Genomic DNA, 16,539 nt, shown 5'->3' with positions numbered 1-16,539 from the left:
AGATGTAAACAAGCTTCATCCTAACTTTCATTAAATTAAATCAGTTTAGTTTCTCTTTTTCCTGCTTTTATTCAGATGTAAACAAGCTTCATCCTAACTTTCATTAAATTAAATCAGTTTAGTTTCTCTTTTTCCTGCTTTTATTCAGATGTAATCAAGCTTCATCCTAACTTTCATTAAATTAAATCAGTTTAGTTTCTCTTTTTCCTGCTTTTATTCAGATGTAATCAAGCTTCATCCTAACTTTCATTAAATTAAATCAGTTTAGTTTCTCTTTTTCCTGCTTTTATTCAGATGTAATCAAGCTTCATCCTAACTTTCATTAAATGAAATCAGTTTAGTTTCTCTTTTTCCTGCTTTTATTCAGATGTAATCAAGCTTCATCCTAACTTTCATTAAATTAAATCAGTTTAGTTTCTCTTTTTCCTGCTTTTATTCAGATGTAATCAAGCTTCATCCTAACTTTCATTAAATTAAATCAGTTTAGTTTCTCTTTTTCCTGCTTTTATTCAGATGTAATCAAGCTTCATCCTAACTTTTCATTAAATTAAATCAGTTTAGTTTCTCTTTTTCCTGATTTTATTCAGATGTAAACAAGCTTCATCCTAACTTTCATTAAATTAAATCAGTTTAGTTTCTCTTTTTCCTGCTTTTATTCAGATGTAATCAAGCTTCATCCTAACTTTCATTAAATGAAATCAGTTTAGTTTCTCTTTTTCCTGCTTTTATTCAGATGTAATCAAGCTTCATCCTAACTTTCATTAAATTAAATCAGTTTAGTTTCTCTTTTTCCTGCTTTTATTCAGATGTAAACAAGCTTCATCCTAACTTTCATTAAATTAAATCAGTTTAGTTTCTCTTTTTCCTGCTTTTATTCAGATGTAAACAAGCTTCATCCTAACTTTCATTAAATGAAATCAGTTTAGTTTCTCTTTTTCCTGCTTTTATTCAGATGTAATCAAGCTTCATCCTCACTTTTTATTAAATTAAATCAGTTTCTCTTTTCCTGCTTTTATTCAGATGTAAACAAGCTTCATCCTAACTTTTATTTGAATTAAATCAGATTTGTTTCTCTTCTCCCTGCTTTTATTCAGGTAAAACCAGAGAAGGATTGCTTCAGAGCTTCAGAGCTCCAGACCGACGCCGGAGTCTTTCCGCCACTGCTCTCATCTTCCTGCCAACAAGCCTCGACTCTCCATGTTTGCCTGCCTCCTCTGATCATAACCATGGCGACCATGATCCTGCGTTGGCCGTGTTGCTGAGCCGCCACCCTGTACTACCACCATGGAGAGAAAACGCAGAAAGAAATTAATCTAGCTGCTCTGGCCGTTTGCGGTATGGACTCGTATTTGGAGCTTTGGACCTGATCCCTGAACAGGTGTTCGTTTGCACTACTGTACGACTCAAAATGCTCCTGTTTTCCGTGCTGGCGTCCACGCTTTTGGGGCTGCTGGCAGGCTTTCTACCCGGGGTGGGGACGGAGCCAGAGCGAGGGGCCAAAACTAGTTCCAGCCACACCCCCGACGTGGATCTGCTCCCCTCGCCATCTGCCTCCAACTGCTCCCAGTTGACCCTCAAACTGGAGTTCTCCTCTGAAGTGGTGGAACATGGTGAGAAATTATTTAAATTTGCCTTTATTTGCCTGTGATCTGACCGGAAACTTCTTATTGTCTTGATTTGACTCTAAAACAAAGTTTAAAATTGATCCACTTGTAAAGATTACAGAGAAAGTCTTGCTCTTTAGAAGACTGATGCAAAGAAATGAGGGTCGACTAAAGACTTTTGCACAGTGTTGTAGATGATGGTTAAAACTAAAATATGCCCACGACCAGAGGTGGGTAGAGCAGCCAAAAATTGTACTCTAGTGAAAGTACTGTTACTTCAGAATAATATGACTCAAGTAAAAGTAAAAAGTTGTCATCCAAATAATTACTTGAGTAAGAGTAAAAAAGTGCTTGGTGAAAAAACTACTGAAGTACTGAGCAACTGTTGAGTAACGTCTGATTTATTTGTTAACACAAGCATTCAATCAGACAGACAAAAATACTAAATAATCATCTTTAGGCAAATTAGAGTTCATCCAATTGATAAAATAAATTAAAATGAATTATTTCATTACAAAATAAATTAAATTAAAATAATCCAGGTAAATTCAAGTACTTCAATAAAAAATAAAAGAGACTTAGGAAATGTTTAAAACATCTGTAACCCATATGGAACCTAAAAAACAAACATTCACCTATCCATGGGGGGGAAAACGAGTTTAGGAAACTTAGCGCTACATGTTTCCTCAAGTTAGATGTTGAGTTTCTGCTGAAATGTGCGTTTGTTTTGGTTGACACAGAAGACACATAATGTAGCTGCTGTTTCTCACTCTTTGTAAGGTAAACATGCTTTCAGTATGATACAGGTCGTTTAGGCCATTGGCGTTTAGGCCGCAGTCGTTTAGCCCCCCCTGCAGTCGTTTAGGCCAGGCTACCTGAGCAGCTGAAATCTTTATTACTGTACATTCGTTATTATAAGATATAAGTCAGCTCTGCTGGTCTGTCTGGGTAGCCTATATATCTATGGTAAATTATTTAATAACCAACTTTAGTGTGGAAACGTTTTTTTTATTTAATAAATGGTGATTTATAAATTCATAAAATTGTGGAAATAATCATCCGCATTGCCACATTCATTGGACAATAATGCTGTATAATACAAATTCGGTTAGCTTAACAATGCTATATCGCGATCATGCTAACGAGCAGAAACGGACATTTTAAAGAGTGCAAATACACACCAGGAGCAAGAAAACACTATCAGAAAGGTAAGTAACATGTACACATTCATTTCACATCAGTATGAACATAACTTACATCGTCAGTGACTGCCGCACCGGTGTAAACATGTCGAGTGGTGTACGTGAAGAAAGGAAGGAAGAGGAACTGCACAAACCGTCTTCAAAATAAAACGCCCACTTCAAATAATAACGAATGTACAATAATAAAGATTTCAGCTGCTCAGGTAGCCTGGCCTAAACGACTGCGGGGGGGCCTAAACGACTGCGGGGGGGCCTAAACGCCAATGGCCTAAACGACCTGCTCCCTTTCAGTATGAGGCCTCGTCTGCGTCTTCATTTCCCACCGTTGGTTCTGACATTTTTCATCTGTTTCTTTGTTTGTTTGCTACGACTGCTAATGCTAAAGCTAACCCGTCCCGCCGCTGAGATTGAGTATGGTCACGTGACCAGACTGCACGGCTGCGTCTGATTGGTGGAACACAGTCAGGTGGTAGAGCCTTTGGCGGAAGTCTCTCTCTCTCTGTCAGAATAAAACATTAAAATGAGGCGTACGCGGGGGGATAAAAATAATGAGGCGTAGAATACCAAAGAGGTAAGAAGAAAAGTAACCAGCTCATTGTAGCCTAATGTAGCGGAGTAAGAGGACAGTTTCTGCTGCACACATCTACTCAAGTAAAAGTAAAAAGTATAGGGATTTAAAACTATTCCTAGAAGTATAATTTTTTTTTCAAAAACTTACTCAAGTAAATGTAACTCGTTACTACCCACCTCTGCCCACGACAGAGTCCATGACTGTAATTTCAGTAAATGCTCATTGAAACTCAGTCGACTGAATGTTAGAGGTTGGATACTTTGAGGTAAACGGCAGCCGGCACCGACTCTCCACTCGGATGCTGCTGAGGCGTGTAACTGGGGAGGGTCACCACAAGATGATGTCATTGAAACGGCAGCACGAAAAATGGTGATGAAGGTCGATTTCTCTTAGTTTCATTCATCCATTTTGCTCAAATAACTGCAGTCGGGTGATAATGTAATAATGGTGACGGGCCCAGCTGGATCTGCATAATATTTCGACACAAAAATCATCTGTTTAGATCAGTGATATTCACTATTTTTTTCACAAGAGCAACATTGGCAGAGCAAAATCAAGGCAAGAGACACTTTTACCACAACATACTAAAGTCCCCTTTTGCAAATATGCATTTCTACAGATAAAACATCCCACAAAAAAAGAAACAACACAGCCAATACATTTTCAATTCAGACCACATTTACCTTAATACTGGGATGAGCTGAAGATGGCGTGCATGTCCTCGACTTTCTTCATGTTGTATTTGTAGTTTGTTGTTGTAATCATAGTGAGACATTCAGGATGAGCATGGTTTTTGTGCTGGTTTTTGCCCTTTTTTAATTAAAAACCGATCCATTGTGCCTGCATCTCGCACTGGCTAAAGGAGCTAGCGTGCTCTGCGGTAAGTGTGACGGTGGTCAAAGCAGGCTGCGTTGCCAGGTTTAACAGTGCCCCCTTTAGGAAACACCATTAAGCCTTAATTAATACTTAATAAAAATACTTAATACTGTGCAGTATTCGCTCTATGTTCTTTGAAAAAATGTATTGTTATTGTTACCATATTGTTATAAGCTACTATGCGAGTGAGAGTCACCAATTAAAGCTTGAGGAGCCGCATGTGGCTCGCGAGCCGCGCAATGAGTATCTCTGGTTTAGACAATAAAGGGATGATTTGGGGGCTTTTTTTCCCCAGTTCACTTCATAAAACCCTTAAATCTTTCCAGCCGTTGCATTTTCCTGCGTGTCACTGACCGTTTAACCATTCCCTCCTCTCTGTCTCTCCAGAGTACATCGTGGGTTTTACTGGGTATTTCTCAGCCAAAGCACGCAGCCATTACATCAGCAGCGCCTTGCGGAGTTCTGGGGACGGCGAGCTGGAGTGGCGCATCGTTTCCAGAGAAAACCCGGCCTCCGACTTTCCCAGCGACTTCGAGCTGGTCCACATCCGTCGAGCCTCCCCCGGCAGCCTGCTGACCTTAGAGAACCACCCTTACATCAAGAGGGTGACGCCCCAACGCAAAGTGTTCCGCTCACTCAAGTACTTTCCCTGTAAGTCTGACAATGCGCTGTTATTGTTTAGGGATAAGGATCCCAGTGTCTCCAGGGTTTGGCACGTATACCTGAGAAACATAAAACTCTGAAAGATACGGGAAGCTGTGCACAGAACGTCTCTTTGTCTGGCTGCTCCGAGGATGCGTTTCCCTCGGATTGTGTATCTTTATGTGAAGTGCAGGGCAGCTCGGGGGTGTTGGTGCGTGGGGTTGGGAGGAAGGACAGAGCAAGTCTCTGTTTGCTCACAGTAGGTGAGTAAGTGAGTGTGGGGGTTCCAGCCTGGATGAGGGGGGGGGGTTCCAGCTCTTTGCCTGGATCTGGATGAAAGACTCCTGTGTGCCCCCAGCCTGCTCATATACACACAGTGCCAAGGTGGTGGCCATGTGTTGGCAGGGCAACAGTTTGTTGAAGGAAAAGGAGGCCTTGCTAGCAGCTGTTTCAGATGTCAGATATTGGCTGTGTTCGAAACCGCATACTACATACTACATACTTCCATTCTCATCGATCAGACAGTATGCAGAGCGTTTACCCACAATGCATCTCGCTCCTGCCCGAGCCAAAATCAGCCGGCCTGAAGCTGATTTCGCTTAAGCTCTAAACTCTGTAAACTTTAGCAACATTTGAAACATTTTCAGGTGAGAAAGTAGTCGTTTAGATCCCCAACGTGTTGAAAACCTGACAAAATACCGGCTGTTTACAATTTTGTTCCCACGAATTCGGCGCTACTAAAGCTAGCCGCAGTGAGCAACGCACTTCCGGTTATTTCACAAACTAAAATACCTGTTGCCTTTTATCATAGGGAAAGCCTTTACGGTACAATTGGTGCTTTTGTTTTGAAAACAGGAAGTGAACCTACCCTCGTTGTAGCTAGCTTGAAACTGCCGTTTTGACAGGAAATGACGATCGGCGACGTCACGTTACGTTGCATCTTGGGTAGTTTGAGTATGAGTAGTAACCTCATGATGCATACCCAACATTTCAGAGAATCTAGTATGCATCCGGGAACTTCTCGCTTACTCAAACTCGCATACTAACTCAAAAAGTTAGTAGGAGAAGTATGCGGTTTCGAACACAGCCATAGTTTCATAGAGATGAAGCTGTTGTTTTAACCTGGAGCGTGCCCTACTAATCGATTAGAATCGACTCCTTCATGTTCGGGGCAGGAGGAGACTTTCACGGCGCAGAGAGAAGCGGAACTAATGTTTACGGCTCCGTTTCTGCCGGAGTTTGCACCTACGGACCAAGCAACGAAAGGAAGCGAAACGTGGCGGAGTTTCACTCTGCTGCACCACAAAGCTGAATGCACATTATGCAGCATGGAGCTAGCTTACCGCTAGCTCCATGCTCACTAATCCGGCTTCAGGAGCTAAAAGACCAACGAGAAGTGACTGTTTTTGTTGTAGCTAAACAAACTACACAAACAAATAACAGCTTTGGTGATTAATGGTACTTTAACCATGACGGCACGACTAATCGGCTTGATTAATCGACCTCAAAGATCACTTAAAATGCCCGTTTGAACCAATAAAGGGATCCTCTGCAGTTCTGCGGTTCACATAAAGGCCTCAACGCTTTAGACCTTTTTACATGTGCCTGCAGAGTTGTCACCTTAGTGTGTTAATTTGGTTGGGAAAGCAGCAGTAGAAGCAGCACAACAGACAGGTGTGCTGCACAGAAAGTGCTTGTTTTGAAGATGCTACAGTTTGTGCTGGGTGTGTTTGTGGCTTAAAGGCAGTGAAGGGCTCTGAAAAGAGATCTGAAAGTTGCTAAACCTGGTCGGCGAGTGTTTCTGCCGGGACTGCGTCCTGGTCCGGTGTGTTTGCATGAAGCAGGGACGGGCGGATGCATGTCAGAGGCAGGTGGGGGGGATCAAAGTGCTGGTAATCGAGTATTCTACCAATTATTGCATTGATTAATCGGGTAAGAAACGCTTAATAATGCGTCAAGCTAATTTGGTTTGGACACACCGATCAGTATTTTCTCTTTTCTTTTCTTTGAAATGCTCCCCGAACTGTTCTCCGGTTTCCTCCATCAGATCAAGCCGCTACAAACGTGCACACGTTGTGTGACGATGATAACCGTCCGTGTGAAACAGAGAGACCACCGAGCAGAGCGTCAAACGATGCATCGAAGCAGATGATTTGCATCGAGAATATTTTGCAGTCGAGTTATTCGAGTTTCGTTACGAATCATTTCAGCCCCAGCTGTACCGACCCAGCCGAGTCTTAACATGATGTGGGAGGCGGTGAGAGGAGCGAAACGGGCTTTTGTGTAACTGGCACAAGGCTTTAGTAAATGGCAGATCTGCACAGCAGGGGTGGTTTCACTTTGCATGTAATCAGCTGCTGAACGGAGTCCAACTTCATGGTTTAATCAGTGAGAATAAGCTGAAAAACTCACCTGCTCTCATCCACCATCGTGTTGTTTCAACACACTGCAGCACGCCTGTTAGACTGATGTGAACTTCTTATGCGAGAGAGGAAGTGGTTCAGTAACTTTGCATCATCCGTGTCTTTATCTCCCTCCGACACACTGAACTCCATCATTTAGATAAGCGTTATCACAGAATCCGGGTCTTTCTGGACTCTGAACGGCTGAATAAGAGTCGTCCGCTCTGACCCAGCAGACGCAGAATTTATAAAAGCGTTAAAGGGATAGTTCGCCTCTTTTGACATGACGCTGTATGACATCCCATATCAGCAACATCATTTATGAACATCTTCTTACCCCCTGCTGAGTCCTGTGAGCAGAGTTCCAGCCTCGTAGTCCGGCTAGTTGGCTGGGTCCACAAAAATGAAGTGTTTTGCTTCTCAGAACAATATGCATTCAACAGAGTAATACATTTGCATCACAAAATGGTTCTCCAGGAAAAAGTCAGACCTCACAATCGCCTGTTTCGTCCCAGCTTCTTACGCACTTATTTGTTTCCTAAATTGTCTTTGTTTTCTAAATTCAATTCAGTTCATTTTTATTTATATAGCGCCAAACACAACAAATGTCATCTCAAGGCACTTGGATAATAAAGTCCAATTCAAGCCAATTGGAATTCAGTTCATTGTAATTATAATTATTTATAAAATAATCCAATTCATTCATATAGAGCCAATTCAAAAACAGTTTCCCAGCTAAGGAAACCAACAGATTGCAGTGAAACTTGTCTTCAGTCCAATCTCCCGTCCTGAGCGTGCCTGAGGCAACTGTGGAGAGGAACGACTCCCTTTGAACAGGAAGAAACCTCTGGCAGAACCAGGACCAGGAAGGGTGGCCATCCGCCTCCACCAGCTGGGGTTTGAGAAGACAGAAAAGAGAGGGAAAAACCATGTAACACCATTCAAAGGATACCTGTTGGAACAGGGAAACACCAGTTAATGACCACAATAATGTCACATGTACATAAATTGTACATAAATTGTCTTCCCATTTGTCTCGGTACCTAACTTACTGCACTTACTCTAGCAGTAGTTATACTCTTAGCTGTTTGGTTTTGGAAGGAAATGCACTTATGATTTTGTGTGACCTGAAGTTCTTTTGCCTACCAATGTGGAACACACTTATTGTAAGTCGCTTTGGATAAAAGCGTCTGCAAAGTGACCGTAATGTAATGTGAAACATGCGTGGCTGTCGGCAGGCGGCAGCAGGCAGTGATACGAAGGGAGAGAAAATAGAGCCAAGCGATTGTGAGGTCTGACTTTTTCCTGGAGAACCATTTTGTGATGCAAATGTATTACTCTTTTGAATGCACATTGTTTTGAGAAGCAAAACGCTTTATTTTTTAAACCCCAGCCAACTAGACGGACTACCTTCATCAACACCAAAACGAGGCTGGAACTCTGCTCACAGGACGCAGCAGGGGGTAAGAAGATGTTCAGAAATGATGTTGCTGATATGGGATGTCATACAGCTTCATGTCAAAAGAGGCGAACTGTCCCTTTAATCACATTATGTGAGAACTGTAACTCCAGAAGACTTGCAGAGCTGTGTGGGACGCTGCAGCTTTTAGGTACTGTAGCACAATGAGGCGCTGGCCGTTCAATAAGCTGAAACATGTAGAAAAGTGATGTTTTCAGCCGCTTCCATCCGCTGCCTTCTGTGTTTTACACTTTGTTGTGAGGAAACTGGAACTCTGAGGACGCGGGGGGACGTACCTCCCGTTATGCACAGCCAAATGAGGCAGAAATGGCAAATATCACGCTCCCACCACGGCTCTCCATCCCCTTCACATGCCTGTCTGGATTGAAGCTGTGAAGAACATTCATTAAACGAGCTTAAATCCACGATTCCAGGTGAATGAAGGAAAACTAAAATAAAAACCTCCCCCCTGCGCTTGACTTTAAAGGGTTAGAAAAGCTCTGCTCATGCTTGCTAATGACCCGATGATAATTTATTTCTCCTGAGGGATGAGATGGTGAAAAGATGGGCTTAAATTGGGCTGCTGTGATCAGCCTCACATCTGAGGCTGAGGAAATTACTTACAATTGGGGACCAGAGCAAAGATGGGCGTGATTAGGCTAACAAGAAGATTGTGCTGTGTCTGGAACGGGCTGACGGTGCACACAGCAATACAGGAAGTGCTTAAACAAAGGGGGCCGGACTGCTATCGCACAGAAGCAGAGGTGGGTCGAGTAGCCAAAAATTGTACTCAAGTAAAAGTAATGTTACTTAAGAATAATAGGACTCAAGTAAAAGTATAAAGTAGTCATCCAAATAATTACTTGAGTAAGAGTAAAAAAAGTGCTTGGTGAAAAAAACTACTCAAGTACTGAGTAACTGTTGAGTAACGTCTGATTTATTTGTTAACACAAGCATTCAATCAGACAGACAAAAATACTAAATGATCATCTTTAGGCAAATTAGAGTTCATCCAATTGATAAAATTAATTAAAATGAATGAATTAATTACAAAAATAGCTTAAATTAGAATAATCCAGGTAAATTCAAGTACTTAAATAAAAAATAATAGATACTTAAGAAATGTTTAAAACATATGTAACCCATATGTAACCTAAAAAACAAACATTCACCTATCCATGGGGGGAAAAACGAGTTTAGGAAACTTAGCGCTACATGTTTCCTCAAGTTAGATGTTGAGTTTCTGCTGAAATGTGCGTTTGTTTTGGTTGACACAGAAGACACATAATGTAGCTGCTGTTTCTCACTCTTTGTAAGGTAAACATGCTTTCAGTATGAGGCCTCGTCTGCGTCTTCATTTCCCACCGTTGGTTCTGACATTTTTCATCTGTTTCTTTGTTTGTTTGCTACGACTGCTAATGCTAAAGCTAACCCGTCCCGCCGCTGAGATTGAGTACGGTCACGTGACCAGACTGCACGGCTGCGTCTGATTGGTGGAACACAGTCAGGTGGTAGAGCCTTTGGCGGAAGTCTCTCTCTCTGTCAGAATAAAACATTAAAATGAGGCGTACGCGGGGGGATAAAAATAATGAGGCGTAGAATACCAAAGAGGTAAGAAGAAAAGTAACCAGCTCATTGTAGCCTAATGTAGCGGAGTAAGAGGACAGTTTCTGCTGCACACATCTACTCAAGTTAAAGTAAAAAGTATAGGGATTTAAAACTACTCTTAGAAGTATAATTTTTTGCAAAAACATACTCAAGTAAATGTAACTCTGCACAGAAGATGGCGGTTCGAGCAGAGCGTCCAGTCCTTGAAGTGTGTTCGGTTCTGTCTCCTCAGCTCCTGAACCGGCTTTACCCTGCAACACAACACCTGGGAACCAAAAATGGCAGTCGTGGCAATCATCCCGGCCTTTCAGACGAAGCAGCCTGTCGCTCGGCTCAGGTTTCTGGCACGCCACCGGCCGCCACTCCAGCCGGCGTCTGCTGCGCGCCATCCCCCGCCACGTCGCCCAGATCCTGCAGGCAGACGTGCTCTGGCAGATGGGACACACCGGTAAGAAAGAGAGATGTACTGTATAACAGAACTGTTTTCTGGCCTTGTGAAAATGTTGAACACTGCCTCCCGTTGCTCCTCCGTGCGCAGGCTCCGGGGTAAAGGTGGCGGTGTTCGACACCGGCCTGAGTGAGAAGCACCCACACTTTAAGAACGTGAAGGAGAGGACCAACTGGACCAACGAAAAGACACTGGACGATGGTGAGAGGGGGAACTTTCTTTTGTTGTTGACTAAAGGCTGCAAAGGTTTATGCAATAAAAGCACGCTGAAGAGAGGAAGTGGTTCAGTAACTTTGCATCATCCGTGTCTTTATCTCCCTCCGACACACTGAACTCCATCATTTAGATAAGCGTTATCACAGAATCCGGGTCTTTCTGGACTCTGGACGGCTGAATAAGAGTCGTCCGCTCTGACCCAGCAGACGCAGCATTTATAAAAGCCTTAAAGGGACAGTTCACCTCTTTTGACATGAAGCTGTATGACATCCCGTATCAGCAACATCATTTATGAACATCTTCTTACCCCCTGCTGCGTCCTGTGAGCAGAGTTCCAGCCTCGTTTTGGTGTTGATGAAGGTAGTCCGGCTAGTTGGCTGGGGTTTAAAAAAATAAAGCGTCTTGCTTCTCAAAGCAACATGCGTTCAACAGAGTAATACATTTGCATCACAAAATCGTTCTCCAGGAAAAAGTCAGACCTCACAATCGCTTGGCTCTATTTTCTCTCCCTTCGTATCACTACGGGCTGTGTAAACTATACAGACCGAAGTGCAGACCGAGCAGCAAACACCGTAAAACTGGTATCGGTAGTAAGCTGTTGACTGGATTTGTTGGCAAATCGGCACAAGATGTACCACAACATATATAACTCACTATAGCCCCTTTCACACTGAGGAATAACCCGCGTTTAATCCGTGAATTTAGCGTGTCTGCTGTTGCGTTCACACTGCCGACCCGGCTGCCGCGTCAACTCGACTCACCTTTCGACCCGCGTCAGACCCTAGTCTTTTTGCCGAGCCGAGTTTGGTGTGAACGCAATTGACGAGGGTCAGACGTGGGCGTGACGTGAGGAGTTTAAAAGACAGAATGGAGAGCTGATTCAGAACAACAGCGACAGGTGAGGACAAGTTTTACTCTGTTTTACATCCAGTTCGAGACATTTTTGAAGATGGCCAACTGGGGAGACAAGGAGGTCCGCGAGCTCCTCAGCCTCCGAGCAGAGGACGTTATTTACCGCCACATTTAGGGGACTATAGTGCTCTTGTATTCTCCGCATATGTTCTTCGGCGGCATCCCACGTTGTAACCATCCACACCCCGTAAAATAACATCTCCATGAACTGCATATACGATTGCAAAAACGAGTCCTCAAGGTGTATTTAACCCTACTTCTGACGCATGGCTTGTGCCTACGTCATTGTACACGCCCAGCATTTTATGTGTTTCGTGTGACGCTCTGCCACTAGGCAACGCCCCCTGAACTCGGCTTCAGGCGACACGGGTCACCAACACGCCAAGCGTTCACATTGCTCGACGCGGGTCGAAGATACAATTTGGACCCGCTAAGGTAGCGGGTCGCAGTGTGAAAGGGGCTACTGATTCACCAACTGAGAGCACTGCCTGCATGTAGTTTTACTGTATGTTGCGGCCTTTTAAGTTTCCAAATTATATTTTCCAACAAAGGCCGTGGGTGGCAGCAGGTGGTTTTGTTCTTGCACGCACTCCCCCCCCCCCCCCCCCCCCCCCCGGTGTGTTCTTAATCTCTCTGATTAATGGGAGGGTCTAAAAGTCACCAAAATAATCTAAACAATTTCAAATATAAAAATGAATTTCAGATTTTGATTCCAAATTAACTAAAGTATATTCTAACTGCACAAAGAAAACTCAATTGATAGAACTTGTGATTTACAAAACATAAATGGCCACAACAACTGCATCTGCAGCTTCTTTGGCGACTCGTCAGATTTGTTGTTAATTCAACACCGAGTTCTGGTCAAAAGGGCTGATTTTAGTCAAGACTTAGTCAATACTAAATATATGTCAAAGAAACAACATTTTATTGTGGTTAATTAGGTTTGATCAACATTTAAACTATTATTTCTCTGTGGGACTATTTAACATCATCTAGACATTAAGTTCCTGTGTTCTGCCTGACATATAAATGTTATCTCAGTCCGAGTTTGCTGTCCGGGATATTATCAGGATAAGAATCAGTGAAAGTCTGTCTCTTTTGTATCAGATTTAACTGCCTTGACCTGGTTCTGCCTAAGTTCCAATGCTGATCTAACCAGGTTAAGAGAAAGCTACGTTCATGAGCCACTAATTTTGCACCGTGTCACACCCTCTGCAGCGCCTTTTGTTCAATAACATATTTAGTGATGATGAAAACGGATGTCTGGTGATAAACTGCTTATCCTGTTTTTCAGGCCTGGGTCATGGTACATTCGTAGCAGGAGTTATAGCCAGTATGAGGGAGTGTCAGGGCTTTGCCCCCGATTCAGAGCTGCACATCTTCCGAGTGTTCACCAACAATCAGGTACATGCAGCACGTATACACCCTCATTATGCTGGAAAAGTGACCAAACTATCTCAAATAAATCATCAAATGCCGTCTCAGATCAGCTTTAACTGTGTTGTAAAATGATCCGAATGATTCGTCTCTTTTCTCCCCTCGTAGGTTTCATACACCTCGTGGTTCCTGGATGCTTTCAACTACGCCATCCTGAAGAAGATTGATGTTCTCAACCTCAGCATCGGGGGTCCAGACTTCATGGACCACCCCTTTGTTGATAAGGTGACACACAGGCGTTTAAAGTTGGCACTGATTTGTCCGGCTTGCTGATAAATAAGCAGCCTGATTTAAAAAAACAGTTTTCACAATGTGTTCATGAGCTGGAACAGAAGCAGGTCGACTGTCGGTGCAAAAACGGGTCGAACCGGGTGGATAAACGGGCGGGTGGCAACGCGTCCACTCGTCTCTTTTAAAGCAGCTGAAAAACGCCCGCTTCTGTCATGATGGTTATAGTCGTAGTTTATTTATTTATAGATTTATAGTTATAAACCACTTGAACCACAGTTAAATCTGTGTAAAACTGGCTGTATGGTTGGAGAAACAGTTATAAAGCACTTGATGTATGCTGATGACTTAGTGGTGTTTAGTCCAAGTTCAGCCGGTCTTCAGAAGTTGTTTAATGTGTGTTTGGTATACGGTGAACTTCATGATGTTAAATTCAACCCATCAAAAAGTGTCATTCTGACATGTCGCACTAAAGAAGACACATACAGGGTTTCCCCTCATTTTAAGCTGTCTGGGATCTTATTGAACATTAGCCTGGCTGACGCGTCCACAATCTCGATGAGATGGTGGTCTGGGAACTAGGTGTGCATTTTCTCGTATTTGAGGCGTGGTTTACGAATGCCTAGAGCCGTTTATTGGGCGCTACGAATGTCTATCAAATGACGTCAGGTTCTTCCCATGCTGCTTTGCGCGCGATTCATAGCCAATTGTATCACTTATATCAGATGACGACAGAAATTCGACAAGGAAGAAGAAAAAAAAGTAAAATAAAAGTAAACTTGCGCTCTAAGCTACTTAAATTAACAACAAAGTAGGCTTATATGCTATATTCTACATGAATTTTTATGTTGTAGAGTTGTGAATTTATTTTATCAATGGAGAAATTGAGCAGCCTTACTTTGTTGTCTACAGTAGTAGATCAACCCTTATCTTACTTTGAAGCTCCCAGCTCCCAGAAGTGACGTCAACGAAGCTTTAGCAGCAGAGAAGCTATCAGGCTTGTGTTGATGATAATAATAAACTCCTGGACTATTTTCAAACTTCCAAATGCATCGTTTGGTGAGTACAGACCATATTTGTACTACTGTAGAAGTTTGGTGTCATGGCATGTGATTTTAGTGTGGTAATTTTGGAGATACTGCCAGGGTCCGTTAGCGCTTGTACTAAGCTATTCGGGATAACTCAGTAACTCAGCTGATGTTCAGCCAATATCGGAAAAACTTGGCTGGATGTCACGGTTCAAATGACCCTACGGTGAATCTACTCCGGAGTATCGCTTTAAGACTAAAGAAGCCCAGATGTAGCAGAGCCAGTGAACTGTTTGTGTCTGCGAATGTCAGCTCTTTGATGGCCGTTTTAAGGAAGCTTATGTATACATTAATTTAATTAATTAATGGTAAATGAATTATATAAAATTAATTTAATAGAATTATCCTACTGTTGACTAACATTAAATATAGTGCAGTAAGATTGGTAGACATTGGTATGATTGCCTTCTAAAAGATTAGGAGTGTTTTTATTATTTAAATTTTTTTTATGAATGTTCTTTTTTTATGTACTTTTATTATTGATTGTTTTTCTATCTGATCTGGACTACGAGTCTTTAATAAATCTATTTATAGAGCACATTTAAAACAACCTCAGTCGACCAAAGTGCTTATATTATATATATTATATAAAAATAATCATAAGCACTGCAACAGCAAATACAACACAAGGGATGCTAATCATTCAATATAAAACAAATTAAGATTAAAAGTGAAAATAAAAGAGAGTAAGAGGGATAAAGAGAAAGCGAGAGAGCCAAGGTTCCTAGTTCCTTAATAAAACCTTAAAATGAATCCTAACATTAACAGGCAGCCAGTCTAAAGAGGCGAGGACAGGGGTTATGTGCTCACGCCTTTTCTTTCCTGTCAGCAAGCGGGCGGCAGCATTTTGAACGACCAGCAAACGGCGCAATGCTGTCCGGTCAAGCCCAACAAACGAGGAATTACAATAATCTAAACGTGACGTAGTAAAAGTGTGAATTAGTCTTTCAAGGACATTTCCTGGGAGGATAAGCTTTCGCTTTACGCCAACAGTCTAAGTTGAAAGAAGCTTGTCTTGACTATATGGGATATCTGTTTATCAAACCTAAAGTTACTTTCTAGGACTGCAGAGCAAAATCAAGGGAAGAGCCACTTTTACCACAACATACTAAAGTCCCCTTTTACAAATATGCATTTCTACATATAAAACATCCCACAAAAAAAGAAACACAGCCAATACATTTTCAATTCAGACCACATTTACTTTAATACTGGGATGAGCGCGAGCTGGCGTGCATGTCCTCGACTTTCTTCATGTTGTATTTGTAGTTTGTTGTTGTAATCATAGTGAGACATTCAGGATGAGCATGTTTTTGTGCTGGTTTTTGCCCTTTTTTAATTAAAAACCGACACATTGTGCCTGCATCTGGCGCTGGCTAAAGGAGCTAGCGTGCTCTGCGGTCAAGTGTGAAGTGGTTTAAGCGGGCTGCGTTGCCAGGTTTAACAGAGCCCCCTTTAGGAAACACCATTAAGCCTTAATTAATACTTAATAAAAATACTTAATACTGTGCAGTATTCGCTGTATGTTATTTGAAGAAATGTATTGTTATTGTTACCATATTGTTATAAGCTACTGTGGGAGTGCGAGGCGCCAATTAAAGCTTGAGGAGCCGCGCAATGAGTATCTCTGCTCTAGGATAACGCCAAGGTTCCTTGCAAAAGGATGACGATGAAACTTAAGGGAGCCAATGGCGCCGTCACATCCATCCGGCAGATTTTGTTGACCAAATAAAATTATTTCAGTTCTGCCTTTGTTCAAAGACAGACAGTTTACTTCCATCCAAGTCTGGAGATCTTTAGGCGATCGTGATGCAGTCTTTGTCCCGATTAGGGAACCGTGACATGG

The 16,539-nt window shown here is 42.4% G+C and overlaps 1 protein-coding gene across 1 annotated transcript in view; it reads left to right on the top strand.

Moving 5' to 3' along the window:
* mbtps1 (membrane-bound transcription factor peptidase, site 1) overlaps positions 1–16,539 on the top strand; it is a 56,478-nt gene that overhangs the window by 13,122 nt on the left and 26,817 nt on the right. The window contains exons 2-7 of the mRNA XM_075470706.1: positions 1,095–1,610; positions 4,641–4,904; positions 10,597–10,812; positions 10,903–11,013; positions 13,235–13,344; positions 13,486–13,602. Coding sequence (XP_075326821.1) covers positions 1,409–1,610; positions 4,641–4,904; positions 10,597–10,812; positions 10,903–11,013; positions 13,235–13,344; positions 13,486–13,602 — 1,020 coding nt within the window. The 5' untranslated portion in view covers positions 1,095–1,408. The remainder of the gene's footprint in view (positions 1–1,094; positions 1,611–4,640; positions 4,905–10,596; positions 10,813–10,902; positions 11,014–13,234; positions 13,345–13,485; positions 13,603–16,539) is intronic.

This window comes from Odontesthes bonariensis, chromosome 7 (assembly GCF_027942865.1).
Source record: "Odontesthes bonariensis isolate fOdoBon6 chromosome 7, fOdoBon6.hap1, whole genome shotgun sequence".
NCBI classification, from domain to species: domain Eukaryota; kingdom Metazoa; phylum Chordata; class Actinopteri; order Atheriniformes; family Atherinopsidae; genus Odontesthes; species Odontesthes bonariensis.
This window is presented reverse-complemented; position numbering and strand designations above follow the sequence as displayed.